The sequence below is a fragment of the Podarcis bocagei genome (genome assembly GCF_964188305.1).
Source record: "Podarcis bocagei genome assembly, chromosome: 4".
Taxonomy (NCBI): domain Eukaryota; kingdom Metazoa; phylum Chordata; class Lepidosauria; order Squamata; family Lacertidae; genus Podarcis; species Podarcis bocagei.
This window is the reverse complement of record NC_138128.1, coordinates 53,092,665-53,113,120: the sequence shown is the minus strand read 5'-3', so window position 1 is coordinate 53,113,120 and position 20,456 is coordinate 53,092,665. Positions and strand designations below refer to the sequence as shown.

The 20,456-nt window shown below is 42.3% G+C and overlaps 1 protein-coding gene across 3 annotated transcripts in view; it reads right to left on the bottom strand.

Moving 5' to 3' along the window:
• Nucleotides 1–20,456, bottom strand: part of ATRNL1 (attractin like 1) — a 503,197-nt gene that overhangs the window by 444,583 nt on the left and 38,158 nt on the right. For all 3 annotated transcript variants that reach the window (XM_081192831.1, XM_081192833.1, XM_081192832.1), the window contains exons 2-4: nt 5,718–5,801; nt 3,376–3,489; nt 1,294–1,422 (exon numbers count right to left, since the gene is read on the bottom strand). In XM_081192831.1, the coding sequence (XP_081048957.1) occupies nt 1,294–1,422; nt 3,376–3,489; nt 5,718–5,801 (327 nt within the window). The remainder of the gene's footprint in view (nt 1–1,293; nt 1,423–3,375; nt 3,490–5,717; nt 5,802–20,456) is intronic.

The following is a 20,456-nucleotide window of genomic DNA, read 5'->3' as shown; positions in this document are numbered from 1 at the left end:
CAGATGATGATTGCAGGGTTCAGGTAGGTTCATATGGAGAGAGGCGGTCCTTAAGGTATTTTGATCCTGAGCCATTTAAGGCTTTATAGCTTAAAACCAGCACTTTGGCTGCCAATTATTTTCTGGGCCAAATTCAATGTAGTAGGCATAATATCCTCAAACTGTCTTACCCTGGTGAGCAACCTGGCATCAAATTTTGCATCAGCTGAAATTTCCAAACCATCTTCAGATGCAGCCCTAACGTTGCTTCTGACCCTTCAGAACTTTGTTTGCCTTCTCTGAAATCTAATTTCTGGCTGTTTGGGATCATGTTTTTGTCTCTGGACCACTTGGGATGACAGCCAACTCCCCTGGGTCCTAAAACTCCACTTCTTAGAGCCTGGCCTCACTGATGTATTTTTACCAGGTGGTAACACTTGCTGACTGCAGGATACTACCAAGCACTTAATATTTTTACCACAGATTGATAAAATTATCCTAAGAACTTGATAGGATGGTGCAGATAACTGGTTTACGAAGAATTTACCCACACACTATACTATAGTATAGTAGAATTTACCCCAGACATAGTCAAACTCGGCCCTCCAGCTGCTTTGGGACTACAACTCACATCTAACAGGACCAGTGGTCAGGGATGATGGGAATTGTAGTCTCAAAACATCTGGAGGGCCAAGTTTGCCTATACCAGATTTACCCCCTTGGTAAACAGCATCAGCTAAAGTCAGTGTAGTAGTTCTAACCTGTTTCCCTATGAGATGCTTAGGGAGACTGGCATGGATAAGTTGCTACACCTGGCAATGTATTTCCCTTGCAGACAGATGTAAAGAGGTCACTCACATTAACCTCCTAGCACTGTGCTGGGTGTAGCATACCTTCACAACCCTAGGCCAAGGGACCCACTCCAAGAGCCATTCCAGCCAAGCTGTCTTATCTACTCAAGGTCTACAAACATTACTAATATACAATGTCTTGACCTGATTTGTTCATATCATATTAGAATCCTTTTGTTCTACCTGATTTAATTTGTTCCACAATAAATGATCACACAGCCTCATAAATCAACAACTCAGACATGGAAGAACACAATATTTATACTAATTGTTGTTCCTGAAAGAACCTTTCTGATTGCATTTCTTCTCATGAGCATCTTTATATGAATTTCTATGAATTCTAACCCATTCTTTGCCAAACTCCCAATTTGCATAAGACGTCTTCAAATATTGTAAGCCCCAAAACTTATCTACTAAGAGAAACATATCTCTGCTGATTAATAAACAACAAAATGATACTTACGAGTAAAAAATATTAAATCCTGTTAGATTATAAGCAGCATCACTAAAAAAGTGTAGCAATGCATATCCTGATGTAGTAACAACTTCAGGTACAGTTTCATTTCCACGTACTTCAGGAACTATAAGACCACTGCAAAAGATTAAACATGAAAAGGTTAACGTAACGAGTAACATCGCAAATAAAAAAATAAGAATTTGAATAATTCAGTAGGTGCTCAGTACAATTTGGAAACATTCCAGAATTTCATTCCATTGCCCTGATTGAAGCAGAGTGTAAAAAATACAGAAATTCATGCATTCTTAACGGGACTGTGTCTTTTTTCTTAATTAAAAGAGACTGTCTCAGATTTCTATGCACTGCAATTTAAATACTATATTAGGAAAATTCTTCAAAACATTTCAAAAAATACTAGTTTGTAAAATAGCTATTGGTGTGAAAAGATTGCATGACAAATTAAAGTACCGTATTTTTCGCCCTATAGGACGCACTTTTCCCCCTCCAAAAATGAAGGGGAAATGTGTGTGCGTCCTATGGGGCGAATGCAGGCTTTCGCTGAAGCCTGGAGAGCGAGAGGGGTCGGTGCGCACCGACCCCTCTCGCTCTCCAGGCTTCAGGAAGCTATCCGCAAGCCTTGCAAGCCCGGTGGGAGGTCCCGCGGGCTCGCAAGGCTTGCGGGCAGCAGCCTGCAGCCCACAAGCTCGGGTGATAGTGGGGAGGTGGAGCGCCGCCACCCCGCTATTCCCCGACCTGATCTGAAGGCTGGCGAGGGGGGGGAGAAGCAAACTTACTTCTCCCCCCCCCCGCCAGCCCCACAAGCTCGGGGGATAGCGGGGAGGTGGAGTGCCACCACTCCGCTATTCCCCGACCTGATCTGAAGGCTGGCGGGGGGGGGGGGAAGCAAGCTTACTTCTCCCCCCTGCCAGCCCCACAAGCTCGGGGGATAGTGGGGAGGTGGAGCGCCGCCACCCCGCTATTCCCCGACCTGGTCTGAAGGCTGGTGGGGGGGAGAAGCAAGCTTACTTCTCCCCCCCCCCCCGCCAGCCTCACAAGCTCGGGGGATAGCGGGGAGGCGGAGCGCCGCCACCCCGCTATTCCCCGACCTGATCTGAAGGCTGGCGGGGGGGGGAAGCAAGCTTGCTTCCCCCCCGCCAGCCCCACAAGCTCGGGGGATAGCGGGGAGGCGGAGCGCTGCCACCCCGCTATTCCCGGACCTGATCTGGAGGCTGGCGGGGGGGGAGAAGCAAGCTTGCTTCTCCCCATCGCCAGCCCCATAAGCTCAGGGGACAGCGGGGCAAACCGCTGCCCCACGGAGACTAGAGAGGCTGTCCCTGAAGGCAGAAGAGGGAAACAGAGCGCTCCGTCTCCCTCTTCTAGCTTGGGGATGGCTGCGCAAAGCCTCTGCAGGGCAGCGGAGTGCGCTGCCTCACAGAGGCTAGGGAGGCTGTCCCTGAAGGCAGAAGAGGGAGACGGAGCGCTCCGTCTCCCTCTTCTAGCTTGGGGATGGCTGTGCAAACCTGGGGGGGGGGGGAATAAAAAAAAATTCCTTGATTTCCCCCCAAAAAAACTAGGTGCGTCCTATGCGCCGGTGCGTCCTATAGGGCGAAAAATACAGTATGTAGAAAGCAATATTTACTCTTTCCTACATTAAGTGTGAAATGCTTGGAACCAAGTTCATGTTGAAAGAATAGAAAAACAGTGAAGGAACTTTTAGTTTCAATCTGTTTGTTTCAAAATGTACTGAGCTGACTTGAAACCAATAAAAATAACCATGTTCATAATTATATTTAGGGATGGAAGAACTGTGCAGGATGGGATGCATAGAAAAGTCAAATGTGGTAAACTTTTAAGAACTTGGGTTCACTCAAGGACTGATTAAAAACTGAACATGCCAATCCGTGGTGGAGAAACACTAGTCCCCGGGCCTAATTGGGCCCAGCAGTGTTCCTCATTTGGCCTGCAAGGCCGTTTTGGCCAAGCCACACCCACCTGTCCTACAGCAAATTTAAACTGTAATGCTAAATTTCCATTCACACAAAGATTTTCATAAAATTGTAATAGAAGCTATTAAGCTAAAGTACTTACCTAAATACTGCTATTAAAGGTGCATATATTGAATCTCCATCGTAAACATACATATGGTCCCAACTACATTCTGTGGCAAAATGATTAAATCTTAGTCTTAAAACTGAATTAGGACTAGAAGAGAAGAAAAAAACAGCAAGAACGTTAGCCTGTTCAGAAATAGCGTAACTTATAATACAATGTAAATAAATATAAGGATGCAATAAAGTAGTATGAAAAAGGCAAGTATTATTTTCGAATCCAACTGTAAGCCTTCTTACTTATAATTGTGCATGAAAGCAACAGTTTTGTAGGTACAGCATTACTGTTATTAATTATTATTTGTTATTAAATTTGTATACTGTCCATCATCCGTATATCTTAGGGTGGTTCAGAACAAAAAAATACAAGATAAAAAACGCAAAATACATAAAAACAAAAACAAATCAATAAACCTCAAATTATTATATTTACATACTGATTAACAGTAAACACTATCTTACTTTTAAGTATATAAGAAAATGCTGTTAATTCACTATCTTAAGTAAATCAGAGTTTATCAACCTGAGAACAAGCTATGTAGCTATATGTCGTCCTTCCACAGGGGCACCATTGGGAGGGCCAGGGGACCAGCCCCCATATTATCAAGGAAGAGCCCACCCACCACCCAATTCCACAGCACTACTCAAAAAATGTGCCAGGGCAAAGCGTCTTTGCACTGGTGCATCCCTTTGACAAGCCAGGGTGCCTCCCAGGAAAGTGCTCTGTCAATCTCCGCCAGGGACATACCAGTGTGAAATGTCTTTGTGCTGGCGTGTCCCTTTCAGGATTTCCAGGGCACCTACAAGGAAACCGTTCTGGCGATCTCCACCAGGGATGCACCAGTGCAAAGTGTCTTTGTACTAGCACGTTCCTTTCACGACTGCCTGGGGGAAGGTGCTTGGTGATCCTGATGGGCCTTAAGGAGGAGGAAGGCTTGCCGAGGTGGCCTTGACCTTGCGGCAGCGAACAAAAAAAAGGTGGCTGGTGATGGAGGGGGTGGGGAACTGTCCGGCCAAGTTGGTCTCACCAGGTTGGGGGGCAGCATGTATGTGACATCATGCATGTGCAACAGCCCAGCCCAGCCCCATGTTGGAGGCAACTCAGCATGTCTGTCTTCCCATTTCTCTTTTTCTCAACTTTCTGTACCTAGCTTCAGAAAAAAGTTATTTTAGTTTTTTAAACCACAGTTTTCCACGAACTGGTTAGCTGTGGTTCAAAGACCCCCTCCAAATGTGGATATGAATCCATAGCTGAGGGAGAAACCTAAAACCATAGCTTCCCAGTTCAGACATTATGGGAAACTTTTATTTAAGAAACTAATAATAAAATTGTATACATAGCGATTCAAATGTCAGTCTCACAGATATCAGTGGGGCTTACTCTCAGGTAACCAGGTTCAAATTTCAAGCAGAGAATGTATGGGGAGAGAACGAAGAGGAAGTGTAGGGGCAAAAGGCTTGTTCCCATAAAACAGAAATCAAAAGTATTAGAAATGAGTAATCAGTTATTGCAATTTTCATCTTTAAGTATATTAATTTCAGTGCATGGTATATTTCAAGTGCAACACATCCATTAACTGTGGTTCGGAAGCAGCTAAATCAATAAAAGCCACTTGCAGATTAAGGATATGCATGGAGCTGGCACCAGTACCTGGCATCCTTGGCCTGGCACACTGGTACTGACACCTGTTTTGCTCTCTCAACCACCTGTTCTCTAGCTGCAGGATTGCATGCTGGCGGTAGCCTGGTCTAGGAAACTGTCCACTATGTTAAAATTGCCCACAACACCCAACACAGCATCTATTTCAGAAACTGTGGGGAACTGAAATAAATTTAACATGACAGGTGACTTCCCAGCCTCTGCTGCAAGGTAAGCCTGAGGCAGGCATGGCATTCATACTTCAAGCTGGACCCAGACATGCAACAAACATTAGTGTTAAGTCCTCCTGGTCCATGATGCATTTCTGATTCAACGTTCAATGCAAAGCTTCCCTATTCCCGTTTCCAAAATTAAGCTGTGTCCTGATTTGGAAATTCATCAGGAGATAGTGAAACCGTAGAGCAAACATTAGTAACTGTTTATCAAGGGGAAATGTTACACAGAACAATACTCTTTGCATAACACTATGCTCTGAAGTTAAAAGCCTAGTTTATTACAGTGTTGGAGAACCAGTCCTCCAGATGTTGTTTAATTACAATTCCCATCATCCCTTATAACTGGCCATACAGGCTGGTACTTATGGGAGTCCAACAACATTTGGAGGGCCACCAAATCCCCAGCCTTGGTTTGCCAGAAGACATTAATACAAAATATATACTTACTATCCTTCAATCAACCATGTACATTTAGTTTTGTATTTATAATTTATTGGTCCATCTGTTAAATATCCAGAAGGTTCAGTTAACCTACAAAAGAATAAACCAGGAATAATTAGCCTTATAAGCCCACATATTTTCCTCTCCTTAAGAACATACCTATATATAAATATATTTAACTTGAGTAAAAATGTGTTTCAAAAACACAAACTTAATTGACATAAAAATATTTCCTACATTTCTCTTGTTAATATTTCTCAGCTGCTTGCCCTAAAGTGACTTGTAATGCAGCAATAAAAATATAATAAAATAATATTAAAATAAAAGGTGAAAAATATCTGAACAGGTCTACTATGCATCGAGTCCCCTTAAAAAGTGTGTATTGTGGAATAAACTAAGGTGGGTGGTCTTAGTATTGACCTATCTTCAATGGCCATTATCATGTGTCCTGCTAAAATATGGTTTAGTGTGATGTACATGAACAGGAACAACCACGGTGTGCCTTAGGCTCTGTTACAGAAACCCTCCTATATGGCTGGGAGACATTCAAAATCTCTCACTTCTGCTTTTTGTTAACCCCTACCTGCCATGTTGTCCAGACTCAGAATTATGGTTTAAACTCAGAATTAATATTATCAACGGTTAGTTAAACAAGCCATTAGAAACCAAAGTTTGAAGACAGCTTGGTTTAAACTAACCACAGTTAATTATAACTGTTGGTCCATGCAACAACAAAAACCATGAGTAACCAAACACAGAGACTTCCAAACCCTTGTCTCAGTCACATGCACGGAGAAAGAGACAGGGAAGCATGCCACTTATTCCTGCTTGTGCAAGCCATGTTAAAACCATGTTTAGTGTGGCATATAAATACAACCAATGGTCATTTAGTGCACATCCCTTTCAAACAAATTGGTCCATAATTATATGGCCAAAGAGCATTTGGAATTCCATTAGGAACACTATGAAGAAGATGAGCATGGATAAGAAGAGATGGAAGGAAGACAGATGTGGTGGCAGCAGTGGCTGACAACTGATGAAGAGTGAAGGGGTCAACCTATAAGTAAACACATTATATTATAAATCATATTTAATACATTATTTGTCTTGAACTTTTAAGTATGAATCCTTCATCTCTTTGTTCCATGCCAATACCTAGATATGCTATGTGTAAAACGAATAAAGGTGTGAAATAAATGGTAGCATAGGAACAAAAAAGCTGCAAAGAATGATGGTGTTAAGATTCAAGATTTAGTCTGGTGGCAGCTGGTATAATTAAAAAAACAACAACAATATTTTCTGATTAAGTGGAGGAGCTGAAGTGACAGGAAGCCCAAATATGCATTGGACCCAAACAATTTATAAATCAAAATCAACACTTTGCATAATATCTGAAATATGACAAGATACCATTGCACAGCATTAAAGAATACTGAAGTTCCATTTCCTCTCCTGAGGCAGGTAGCAGTATTTTGAGGCATATGAAGCTTCTATATAATTTTCAAGAGCAATAGAGCATGTGGAAGTAATCAATCCAAAATAATTACCAATGCATAAATTAAAATACACCGCCAGTGTATCATTTGTGACCCTATTTGAAACCTTAGTTATAGTAAATAAACTCATATATTGTCTGCATGCTGTCTCATTTCCCCACCACTCCCATATAAAAGGAATTGCTCCTATGGGTGAAATCAACAAGGCAGCACCCTTAGAAGAGACTCACCATGTATAGCATTAGTATAGAATACTTTGAGAAGTGCATAGCATTGCATTTTTTACTATACTATACTGACAAAGGCCTGCAAATGGTAAATATTTGTTTTTGTGTGAGGAAAAAAAATTCTTCAAAATATTTACTTTACAAGCTGGAAAAAAATGGTCTGGTTGGTCAATCATAAATATTTCCATAGAATAATATTTTGCTTTTTATTTGCCTGAGGATACTTTACTGGCCAAGGTAAATTTAAACAATTACATATAGGCAATAGAAAGATACTGTTCGCATGAAGCTGGTGCAAAGAAAAAAGATAGGTTGACTGTCAAATCAGTACTGCATTGAGACAGCTGCAGTCGCAAAGGATGAATAAAGACAGATTAGCAATTATTTTTGACAGAAGTTTAGTACTGCCAGTGAACGACTAATGAAATAAAAAAGTCACTTAAACAGAAGACTATTGCAAAGTATCAAAACAGAATTACTCCTTTAAGAAAACTTGTAATGAAATTTCCAACCTGCCTCTGAGGGCTCATTGTGGGTACCAACACACCAAGGCAGCTCAGCAAGCAAAATGTAAAAATGGTTCTGGAAAATATGGAATACTATAGAAATTCATTACAGTGCCCATGGTACAACAGACAGGAATATATTAAAAGCCAGCTAGATCATTGGACGGGACAGGTGGGCAGGACCTTTCTTCTTAGCAAACCCTTCATTTGTTTGAAAGCACATCATTTAATCAAGATTTCAATGCAAACCTCACAATGAAAAAGAATGAGTTTGCATCAGAATTACCTGCTAAAAGAAACAAATATTTGTTTTAGCAGGTATCTGCATAGAATTCTGCCGAACTGAGCAGAGTTTAACCCCTGCTTATCGGCTGATGCCGGGTGTGTGTGTGTTAAAACCTGTTGCCTTGGCTGTACAACCAATGCAGGATTTAACACTGTCCTACCACCCACCAGCTGGGGGAAATGGCCTTGGTTGTCAAACTGGGCAGCTTTGCAGGGTTAACCTGCTTTAAATTAGAAGTTGTAACTCCACTGGACACTACTAAAGTTGTGGCATTCAGTCAGTTTGGACCATGGCAAAGGATGTTAGGAGTTGGATCTCAACAATATCTGGAGGGACACAGGTTCCCAATCCCTGATTTAATGGGTAAGGTTAATTAGGGCTGCCATATGTCTGGACTTTCCCAGACATTACTGGCATTTCAAAAGCGGAATGTGGATCTTAAGCAAGTCAATCGAAAAATCGCTCAACAGTAGCTGTCAAATCTTGAGAACATAAAGAGGACTTTGTTATAAGTATTTTGCTGGTAAATTTTGTTACAATTGGACATAAATATGGATACAAAATGTCGGGGGGGGGGAGAAACAACAACTTGACTTTTGGATTAGAGGATACAAAGTTACTGCAACCCCCCTAGAGGGGCTTTGGGACATTACAAGTGGCGTATGTGGAAAACTACTCCGGGATGGGTACAGGACTTATCTCCTGGGAAAGCAGCTAAACTGAAATATTGTTTTGTCTACAGAGGTGACAATACAATAGAATTTTTCTATTGAAGCAAGGTAGGAACTGGACGTAAGTTTTTGTTCCTGAATAACAAACCTCTGTAGAGATACTAGATTTCGGAATAAGAATGGTTTTGCAGCTGAACAAGATAGAAACCTGAGAAAGTAAGAAATAAAAGAGCAAAGGACCAACTACGCCACGGAAAGAACAATGGGAGGAGCAACTATGACCAAAGGAAATTAAAGGCCTCTATTAGACTGGATTTTTGAAGTTAAACAGCATCAAAACAAGCAAATTTAAAGAAAACCGGCAAGATGGTTTGAGGAAAATTTGGCTGTGGACTTGAGACCTCCAGGCCGACAACATACAGACTGATGGACATGGGGAATCTAAACCGGGGAAGGGAGGGGGAATTTTAGAATCCAAAGGCTATGTAACCAACTTTTTGAATCTTCTTCTATCTTTTATCTTTCTATATAACTTTGGTATTGTGATTTAACATGTTTTGAAAAAAAGGGGGAATTCGTGGAAGGAAACGGGGTAGATCTTGGGGGAAAATTTTATTTTATTTTATTTTGTTAAAGATGAGGAGTGATGTTAAGATTGTAATTTAAATTGGCTAATAGGCACAACATATTAGGTTTAAATTGGGAATGAGAACTTGTGGAACCAACTTAGGGAAAGGGGAATACAGTCGGGAGGGGAAGGAGGGAGTCCCAGAAAGAAGGTTATGAAAATAAGGGTTTAAAATTGGTCTTTCTTTTTCTTTCTTTTCTTTATCTTTTCTATTTTTTCTATTCTGTCAATATTGGAAATTTTAATAAATATGATTAAAAAAAAAAAGAAAAATCGCTCAACAACTATAGCAACCCTATAAATTAAAACATATTTTCTTTTTACTTCTCTTAAATAAAACAGCACTGTGGTTTTTTATATTTAAACTTCTGGACAGTACAATTTTACAGATGGTGGGAACAGTTATTAATATAGTAGTGCTAGTTCTCTATTGGGACAAATGCAATAGAAAGTTCTAATCAATAGCTATTGCCCTCAAGATTTTGGACCCCAACACACACACACACACACACACACACACACAGAGAGAGAGAGAGAGAGAGAGAGAGAAACACAATCATGTTTTTCTTCACTTGCTACTTTGCCTCACTGGTTTCAAGCGCTTGGCTTAGTTCTTTCTGGAATATGCATGCCAATCTTCAAAGCCATGCCTGTACAAGCTGCAAATAATTACCACTGATAAAATTACACATACCCTATTGGATGTGATAAAAAGGCTAGTTATTTGAAATAACCAAATACTTTTTCTATATATTTTTTATCTCGCCATTATGTACAAGGTTACTTTAAATTTTATGCAACAATAATTCTATCATCATGTGTAAATCAAATATTCTGCTTACAAGGCCATTATTATAATGGGAGGCCTGTAAGAGATTGACAAAAACATTTAACCCATTCCTGTATTATGTTAATATATAGAATGTGCATTTCCTTACATATAATAGAAACATGGCTGCAAGTTTATATAATCAATGAAACTTAGAACCAATTCACACAGTAAGTATCTTCTGCATGCAAGCATTCTAGGCTCCTCCTTGGTCACACATGTGCCTTCGTGAAATATAAACTGGGCTGTAGGTTTTTCAGTGAATATGGCAGCTGAAAACACTGTAGTCACAATAACATGCTTCAGCAATTGCTCTAGCCACCACCAAAGGTGAAATGCGCAGCTGTATGACCAAGGTGACCAATGAGCCTTGAGCAAAGAAGGCCAAACTAGCAAGCCCATTCCTGGCTTCTAGGCATTTTCTGCTCCTAAGGAGGGGTGAATATAGGACACAGCTGCCTGAACAAACTCACAGCACTTGCAGGCAGTGGCACTCAATCCTTCAGGAAAGGTCAGGCAGGGATCGCTTCCGCATCACTGTCTCAAGGTGCATAGAGCACTTTCTAGCAGCGGCACCCAACAGTGCATGTTTCCCCCTTTTCCTTGAGAAATATTGATAGGGTGCTGACAACTACAACTGATTGCATAGCCAATATCTCTAGACAAAACCTGTGCACACTTGATTATAATGGAATAGCTACCAGCAGTTTCCAAGCCTGATTCACATTAATACTCCCCATCCACCACAGGGGTACTCAAATACAGTGGTACCTCTAGTTACAAACTTAATTCGTTCCGGAGGTCCGTTTTTAACCTGAAACTGTTCTTAACTAGAGGCATGCTTTCGCTAATGGGGCCTCTTGCTGCTGCTGTGCCACCGCACACAATTTCGGTTCTCATCCTGGGGCAAAGTTCTCAACTCGAGGTAACTCTTCCAGGTTAGCAGAGTTTGTAACCTGAAGCATTTGTAACCTGAGGGGTTTGTAGCTCGAGGTACCACTGTATAGGAGAATTTGACTGTATGAACTCAGCTATATGGTTTTAGCTGAGGTTAGATATAGGTATAAATATATATAGGTATAGATAGACAAACATACATATAAAACAATTAATTTCAAAAAGCATAATGTGTATTATTAGATTCATATACAAATTACTTGCAATAGAAACATCTCCTTAAAGCAGTAGCAAGGTAGCAGGTGCACTACAACATGAGCTTTCAAAAACATGGAAAGGACAAAAATTCCAGTGTTCTCAGAATATAACCACTATAAACATTACCAAAAAAGCCCAGCACTGCACAAGTGAAGGTTCATATAACAAAATAGGTCAAGTTTCAGCACCTGATATATGGACTAAATGAAGTGCTGACAGTATCCAAGCACACTTCTCCATTCCTTAAATAATTTATCTCCAGCAGAAATCAATGAAAATCTAATAGTATTCTGCTGTATCTCAAACAAGCCAGTAGAAACTCAGCTCAAACTACAGTACTCCCAGCTTTGTATGTGTTGTAAGCGAACAATGTCCTATAAATGACAAATATGAAGGTATCTGATAGGATTCTCTCCTAAGACAACTTAAATTGATAAGCATGTTTCAAATATTCTTGGAACCAAGGAAACAATGGTCATAAAAAACTCTATTAGACAGGTATAGAAACATTACAATTAGGGGGAATTAGATAAGCAGCTATCTCAGCCACCACTCTCAATTAAATAGAATTATAACCTTGCATAAAGTCTATGGAAATTGAGGACATACCAGTACATGAGCAAGTTTGCAAAGAAAACCAACACCACAAAAAAATCCTTTAAATTTGGTAAGACAATGATCCTATATAGGTTGTGGGAAAGGCCATATGGGTGGTGACATACATGTGGAGGAAGTAACATTTGAAGCATCCTTTGGCATATGTATGGGACGCAGGTGGCACTGTGGTCTAAACTACTTAGCCTTGGGCTTGCCAATCAAAAGGTCAGTGGTTTGAATCCCCGCGATAGGGTGAGCTCCCGTTGCTTGGTCCCAGCTCCTGCCAACCTAGCAGTTCGAAAGCACAGCAAAAGTAGATTAATAGGTACCGCTCCGTCAGGAAGGTAAATGGCGTTTCCGTGCGCTGCTCTGGTGTCAGTGTTCCGTTTCACCAGAAGTGGCTTAGCCATACTGGCCTCATGACCAGGGAAAACTGTCTGCGGACAAACGCCAGCTCTCTTGGCCTGTAAAGCAAGATGAGCGCCGCAATCCCAGAGTCGTTCGCGACTGGACTTAACTGTCAGGGATCCCTTTACCTTTACCTTTGGCATATGTAAAAAGCTCCCAAAGTGCTGATGATGCAGAGGACACAACAGTCTTCTAAATCACTCAAGGTGTGTGTTCTGTCACTAAAATGCTGATGCATGCCACACACCATGAGTACACTGAAACATATTGTCCCTTTATATACTGGCATTCACCTAATGATCTGCAAGGTGTCATCCTTTTAATTCCCAAATTCTTCTCTACCTGCTTGAATCTCAAGATCTGAACCTCAAAAGAATAGGTGATGCTGGGCACATAAAAGCTGCAGAGTACTTGCTATGAGGTCAACCTTTCTTTCTGAAGCAGCAGTTGCTGTAACACACACTCTCACCTAAATAGGCCTAATCAGGCTCAGTGAGCATATTATGAAGTTCAAGGCCTGACTGACATGTACTAACAGCAAACGCAAAAGCACATAATTTTCATTTTCAGCTATTTATTTTCATAATGAAAGTCTATCTGAACAGAGTGAAATTAGAGTGAGGTGATGTCATATTGTATTGCGAAGGATGCATGAACAGAGATGAGCAGAATCCCTGACTGCTGCAGATTCAGTTACCTCTGATTATCGTGATCTTTCCCTGTATCAAGGGGATGCCAAGGGGACGCTGTGATTCTGGGGATGAAGGTACTAAAAGTGGAGGAAGCAGCTTTCCTGGGGGGCGGGGTATAGAAGCAGCGTACAGTACAGTGAGAACAAGAACTGGAAGAAATGCCCTAACAGGTCTCTAGCCTGGGGAAGGATGGATGGATGGAAGAACAGAAATCTAATAGTGCAGAAAGATTTGATGATTTGATAAAACTTGAGAAATGGCAATCTAGCTCAAAATATATGAAGCATAACAAGGCACTTATTGTATTATCAAAGTAGCGGTTTTATTAATAATAGTGTGATTCTATTTAATAATTACATTTTTAAAAACTCAGAAGCTACTTTCAATCACTATGAAAAAAGGGAAATATCCATCTTCTAAATAAAGTAATAACTGCATCCCCATTATGAAGCCATATTGATTCTCTTTCTGGAAGATGGGAATTAAGAAACAGCAAAAGCTAACATAAGCTGATTGTCTTTCTAGGAATTTGGAAAATGCATCTTCCTACATTGATCAAGTAATCATTGTTACTTCTCTTTCAAGCAACTGCACTTTTCTAGCTAAAAGCAAGCAGAAAAGATTTGGCTGACATGAGGTTCAAAGGCAAATACAAACATTTTCCTGATTTCATAACTGAAAATAAGCCTGCACAGAGAAAATCTTGCATATTTTATGTCACCCATTCTACTTGGAAAGAGAGGCAGCATTCTTACACATCCAGCTGGTGCTCTGAAGCAAGGCAAACTTATATTATATTCAGGCTAATCAACAATCCCAGTAAGAAAAGACACAATAAAAATAGGACTTATGCCACAAATACAGATGCTCAAAAGAAAGTCTTTATCTGGGCACTTTATCTGTACACTGTACAGTACTGTACTAAGCACCATGTAAGCCTTATTCATCTCATATGCTGACTCTGTCTATTAAACAGCCACATGTTCATTTGAAACTCTATATGAAGCCTACACAGACAGCCTGCTTCTGTGTGTTCAGGACCCTGCATTCGGCAGAAGTACCTGATCACATATAAACAGAGCCTGTCCATGCAGGGTGCTTGCATACACATAGGCTTGGTTAACAATTTCAAATAAACATGGCAAACTGGGCTTCTTCCTCCCGTATTCATGAATATGTTGAACAAACAGAGCTAGCCTATCATAATCTGTAAACAGAATAAAGAAGGGAAACACACTGGCAATTTATGGTCAGGTAGAACCACTTTAATACAGTGGTACCTCGGGTTACATACGCTTCAGGATACATAGGTTCAGGTTACAGACTCCGCTAACCCAGAAATAGTACCTCGGGTTAAGAACTTTGCTTCAGGGTGAGAATAGAAATTGTGCTCCGGTGGCACGGCAGCAGCAGTAGGCCCCATTAGCTAAAGTGGTGCTTCCAGTTAAGAACAGTTTCAGGTTAAGAACGGACCTCCGGAACAAATTAAGTACTTAAACCGAGGTACTACTATATAGTGCATCAGTCTTTAAAGTCATTGTTACCTAAAACCTAGTTCAGAGTTTTAACTTAAGCCTTCTGAGGTAGCCAGCTAAAGCTTTCTAATGCTGCATGTGTCTTCTAACTTCTCACTTTCTCATATATATATTTATGACAAGCTTCTAATCAACAATTACCCCCAAGAGGACAAAGGATTTCTACCTACATTCTGAGCCACAAGATAGATGATTATCATGCAATGTGCTTTCTGGGGCACTGGTCTGCTTAGCAAAAATAATTGCATCCTGCTAAAAATAATTTAAGCTGCAACCTCTGACAGAAGAAGCAGAAGCAGTTTACTTGGCATTCTCACCCTTTTAGCAAACATTATATCAGGGAAAGTCATTAGCTGCATACTACTTTAAAGATGCTTTGGGGAAAGGAAAGCATACTGCTGAAAGTTTAAAAGTCATCATCATGACAACTATGGAGGTAGTCATCTGCACACCAGGGCTTCGTTTGAGCCTGGTCACACCAAGTCTCAGTATCAGAATTTGTTAAGAAATGCCAAGGCTCAATCTTTAAACACAATATCATGTATTATTTATTTGCTTTATTTATTTATTTATTTTGAAAATAGTTATCATCCTTTCTTGGAAGTCTGTAAAGGGGATTTAAATATATTGCATTTGTACAAGTTTTATAGCTAGTCCAGCTATGAAGCCTATGGATTACAAATGTTTGGCAGCTGAAGACGACAAACAGGGTTTGGCCAATTCATCTAAGGAGCACTTGCTTTTAATTGACATTTGGCCTATAAGTAAATATAGGAATGCATTCCTAATATTTGTCTGTAGTGTACATTTTATCTTATGGGATATAGAAATACTTTCATGTTTGTGAACTCATAATTTAGTATTTGGCTCAATCAAAAGGGATAAGAAGACAGAAAAGAGTTTTTTTGCAACGCAAAAATTTTACAAGCAATTTTTTTTACTCCCATTGTACTTGTAATAATCATAGAACAAAAACACAGAATTGTAGTGTTCAAAGGGACCCAAAGGGTCATACAGTCCAACCTTCAACAATATAAGAATCACAGTTAAAGAATCCATGACACATGTCCATCCAACTTCTGTTTAGAAACTTTCAGAGAAAAAGAATCCTCAAAATGCATTATTGTCTGAATACCAACTGCTTCATGAGCCCCCACTACTCCACGATCTGGCCTAGATTCTGAGGTAGCCCCACTACCATCACAGAGGTGGGGAAAGAGTGATGCCACAAAGTTTGGCACTATTTCCCCCATGTTTTAACACCAAGCTGACTATTTAAAAATGAATGATCAGATCCTCAAGCAGGTCATAGATCAAAGAAATGTAGACTGGAAAGGAACCACAAGGGTCATCTGGTCCATCTCCCTGCAATGCAGGAATCTTTTGTCCAGCGTCCACAACCCTGAGATTATTTTGCCCAACATGGGGCTCAAACCCACATTCTCTGGGAATAGTCTTCTTCCTTTGAGGGCTCCTCTCATCTCTTCACTTGACCCTGTTTCTGTAACTTAAAATTTCTGGACAATTTCTTTAGTTCGAGCCAAGGTTGTAGTGATTAGAGATGTTATAATTTATACATCCTAGTGTTTTAACTTAAATTATTCATGTGTGCTGTCAGCTTTAATTGCACTTCACCATAGCTTTTGACTTAGTATAGAAAGTGTCTGAACCACTCCTATTTATGGATTTCATAAGATAAAAGGAAACTGTATTTCCCTTTCCCCATGTTTTACCTTGCAAGTGGGAGATAAGAGAAAAGAGGAACATAAAACATTAAAATTACTGGATATCTGGTCAACAAGCAAGTAGGAACAAACATAAAATGCATTTTTCTGTGGCCAGACTATAGGTTGCAATGCACACAACTATCATCTAACGGCCCATTTTAAATTTGCATTTTAAACCCTGTGGAGGCAATGCTGTAAATATTGAGCAGAGGTGAAGTCTTGTGCCCCCTTCTCTAACTGCTCCCACTGGAAGCTATTTTCCCTTATCTAAATGAACCATCACATTACAGGCCTTTGCATTAACAAGTAACTTGTGTCTTGTTTTAAAAACAAATATGAACAAGAGATGATCAGTCTGCCATTTTCTTCAGCCTGATTTATTCATCATGGTCAATCCTGTTATTATTATTTATTATTAAATTTATATAGCATCCAATACCTACAGGTCTCAGGGCAGTTCACAAGATAAAATCACAATATAAAAACATGAAATACACAATCAAAATAAAAACAAAAGCAACCCAATAACCTCCCCTCAAACACATTTCAAAAGGGCATTAGATGTTAATCAGCCAAAGGCTGGTTAAAGAGGAACGCCTTTGCCTGGTGCCTAAAGGTGTATAATGAATGCACCAAGTGAACCTCCCTCGGGAGAGCATTCCACAAACGGGGAGCCACTGCAGAAAAGGTCCGTTTTCATATTGCCACCCTCCAGACCTCTTATGGAGGGGGCAAACCAAGAAGGACCTCAGAAGATGATCTCATGGTCTGGGTAGGTTCATATGGAAAGATGTGGTCCTTGAAGCATTGCAGTCCTGAGCCATTTAAGATTTAAGGCTTTAATAATAATAATAATAATAATAATAATAATAATAATAATAATAATAATAATTATTATTATTATTATACTCCCCGCTGGAGTTTCTGGGTCAGTCTCAAGGGCAGCCCCACGTAGAGCGAGTTACAATAATCCAGTCTGGAGGTGACCGTCGCATGGATCACAGTGGCTAGGTCCGGGCGAGAGAGGTAAGGAGCCAACTGCTTAGCTTGGCGGAGATGGAAAAATGCCGCCTTTGTTATAGCTGCAATCTGCGCCTCCATGGAAAGGGAGGTGTCGAAGATTACACCCAAACTCTTAACGGACGGTGCTGGCACTAATTGCGCCCCCGCAAGAGATGGGAGTTGCCCCCCCAATCCCATATCGCCCCGTCCCAGCCACAGGACCTCGAAGGATTTTTGGGTGGGCTGGGGAATTTGTTAGATTTTGATGAATTTGTAATTTTTGCAGTTTTTGTTTGTATTGTTTTATTGTTTTCTGGGTTGTTTTTGCTTTTTGTTTTTATTGTTTTAAGGTTTTATTGTTTTAGGCTGCGAAAGAATAATATTAATTGCCATCAATGGAGGCCACTATGAGGCCTGGGATTGCTACCGTGAAGGGGCGAGGGAGGTATGGCGGTGGGGGCAGATGTTACAGGCGAAGGGGACCGAGATATGGATACGCTCGTACCCTTTCCAATCTGCGCCCCATCCCGAGGGACGAGGGTAGGGTGAGCAAGGATTACTCACCTCCGTCACTGGTGCTGTGCAATGCCAGGTCTATAGGCAATAAAACCGCCACCTTGCGAGATTTCTTTATCTCGCAGGGGGTCGACCTGGCTTGTGTGACGGAGACCTGGGTGCGCGAAGGGGCAACAGTTACCTTACGAGAGATGGCGCCCCCGGGTTTCTCTGTCCTCCACCTGTCGCGGACTGTGGGCCGGGGGGGAGGGGTGGCATTATTAATCCGGGAAGATTGTCCTTTCAGGGCTCTACCATCGCCATCGATCCCCGGCATCGAATGTGTTGGCCTAGTGTGGGGCTCCGAGGAGAGCTTGGCTGTCTGGCTGGTGTACCGGCCACCTAGCGCACCAGCAGCCACCCTGTCAGGCCTATTGGAGGCGGTGGCCGGCTGGGCCTTGGAGTTCCCTAACCTATTGGTATTGGGGGACTTCAACATCCATGCTGATGCCACTCCCTCCTCACAGGCTCTGGACCTGGTGTCTTCCATGGCGACACTAGGGCTCTCCCAGTTTGTTTCGGGCCCCACACATCAAGCAGGCCACACGCTGGATTTGATCTTTGGCGTCGGTATAGATGTGATCATGTCTCCTTCGACGAAGGTGCCATGGTCTGATCACTACGCTCTGAAAGCCAGGATTGACTTTCCACCCCCACCCTGCTTAGGTGGCGAGCCGATTTGGGCTCACCCGCAGAGGCTGATGGACCCTGAGAGATTCCGCCAAGCCTTGCGGGACCTTGCTCCCCCTGGCGACTCATTGACTGAGCTTGTTGAGGGCTGGAATGCCCAGCTCCTGGCAGCCATCGATGAGATCGCACCTAAGCGCCCTCTGCGACCCCGCTCCCTGGTTTACCGAGGAGCTCCGGAAAATGAAGCGGGACCTCAGACGGCTAGAGCGAGTATGGCGGGGTGCCCGTGACGGAGCCTCAAGAACATCTTATAGGGCTTTTATGAAAACCTACGAGATGGCGGTGAAGGCTGCTAAAAAGTCATACTTCTCGGCCTCCATTGCCTCCGCTAGCTCTCGCCCAGCGCAATTATTTAGTATAATCAGGTCTTTAACGTCCCTTGAGGGACAGCCAAATTTAAATAACAAATTGACACACGGCTGTGAGGCATTTGCGAGCTTTTTTGCGGAGAAGGTCTTGTCGCTCCGCCATGACCTCCCTGCCAATTTGGATACAATAAAGGAACTGGAGGCCCCTCGACTGTCCTCGGGTCCAGTATTGGACCACTTCGACCAGATATCCCCAGCCGATGTGGACAGACTCCTCCGAGCTGGAAAGCCCACCACCTGTCCTCTCGACCCGTGCCCGTCTTGGCTGATTAGAGTGAAGGATTTAGCTTCAACCGGCTCCCACGTAACCATCCAGCCACAGCTTCCAAACATCTGGTCAGTGTGTCTGGGGCCGAGTCAGGATGGCCATCCATCAACAGATAGAGTTGGGTGTCATCGGCATACTGATGACAACCCAGCCCAAAACTCCGAACAAGCTGGGCGAGGGGGCGCATAAAGATGTTGAAAAGCATCGGGGAGAGTTTATAGGTCTAAACTATGGTTACCAGATTTTTTTCAAGGAATCTGGGGGCACTTTTTATTTTTGTTTTAAATTTCATGCTTTATTATTTTAGGAAAGGGTTGCCCAGGGTTCTTGACCTGTTTTTAGGCGGGGGGCCGAAGTTGTTTGGTGCGCACCTCGACACAATGTAGGCGGAGAAGCCCATTTACAAACACACAAACATTAAAAAAAAGAGGTTGTGGGGGGGAAGAGAGATTGACTAAAGGCGCTCACTGGTCTTGGGAAAACACGCATTAAAACACACACATAAGGCACTGGCTTCCCATAACCGGGAGACCACTGGAGGGTGAGTGCAGTCTTTATGGATATTTAACTGGAGGTGGTGGTGTCTTGTTACCAGAGATGGACAAACAGCGGACTCGCACACAGCCCTCTTCACAGGAAAGGCTGCTGGTGCCAGAGGAGGCGCAGAGGGAGGCTCCGTCTCCTGAGAACGTTTCAATCCCCACCCCCCACTCCTGGCAGGAAGGCAGCGTGGCACCGCCAGGGATATGGGGCGTCGCAGCGCCTCCCCTCCCCCCCGTTAAACTCACCATCTCCACAGTGGCCGTTGGAGAGGAGAGAGAGAAAGCAAAGGAGCCTGCCCACCCATCCACCTGCCTTCCTCCCCCCGTTTCCCCCTCAGCCTTCGCTTTTGTGCCTCTTTGTCCCTGTGAGAAGCCACCACCGTGCTCCATCTCTCTCGCAATGCGGCACAGCTCTTTTCTATGCTTCTCTTCTTCACTACCTCAGCATCTCACTCCCCCCCCCCCAACTTGGGGTCTTCTGCTGTGGGCGGCTCTGCATGAGTTCGGGGTGAGCATGGATCGAGGAAGCGAGCCAGAAGGAAGCTCTCTGGCTGGCACCTCGG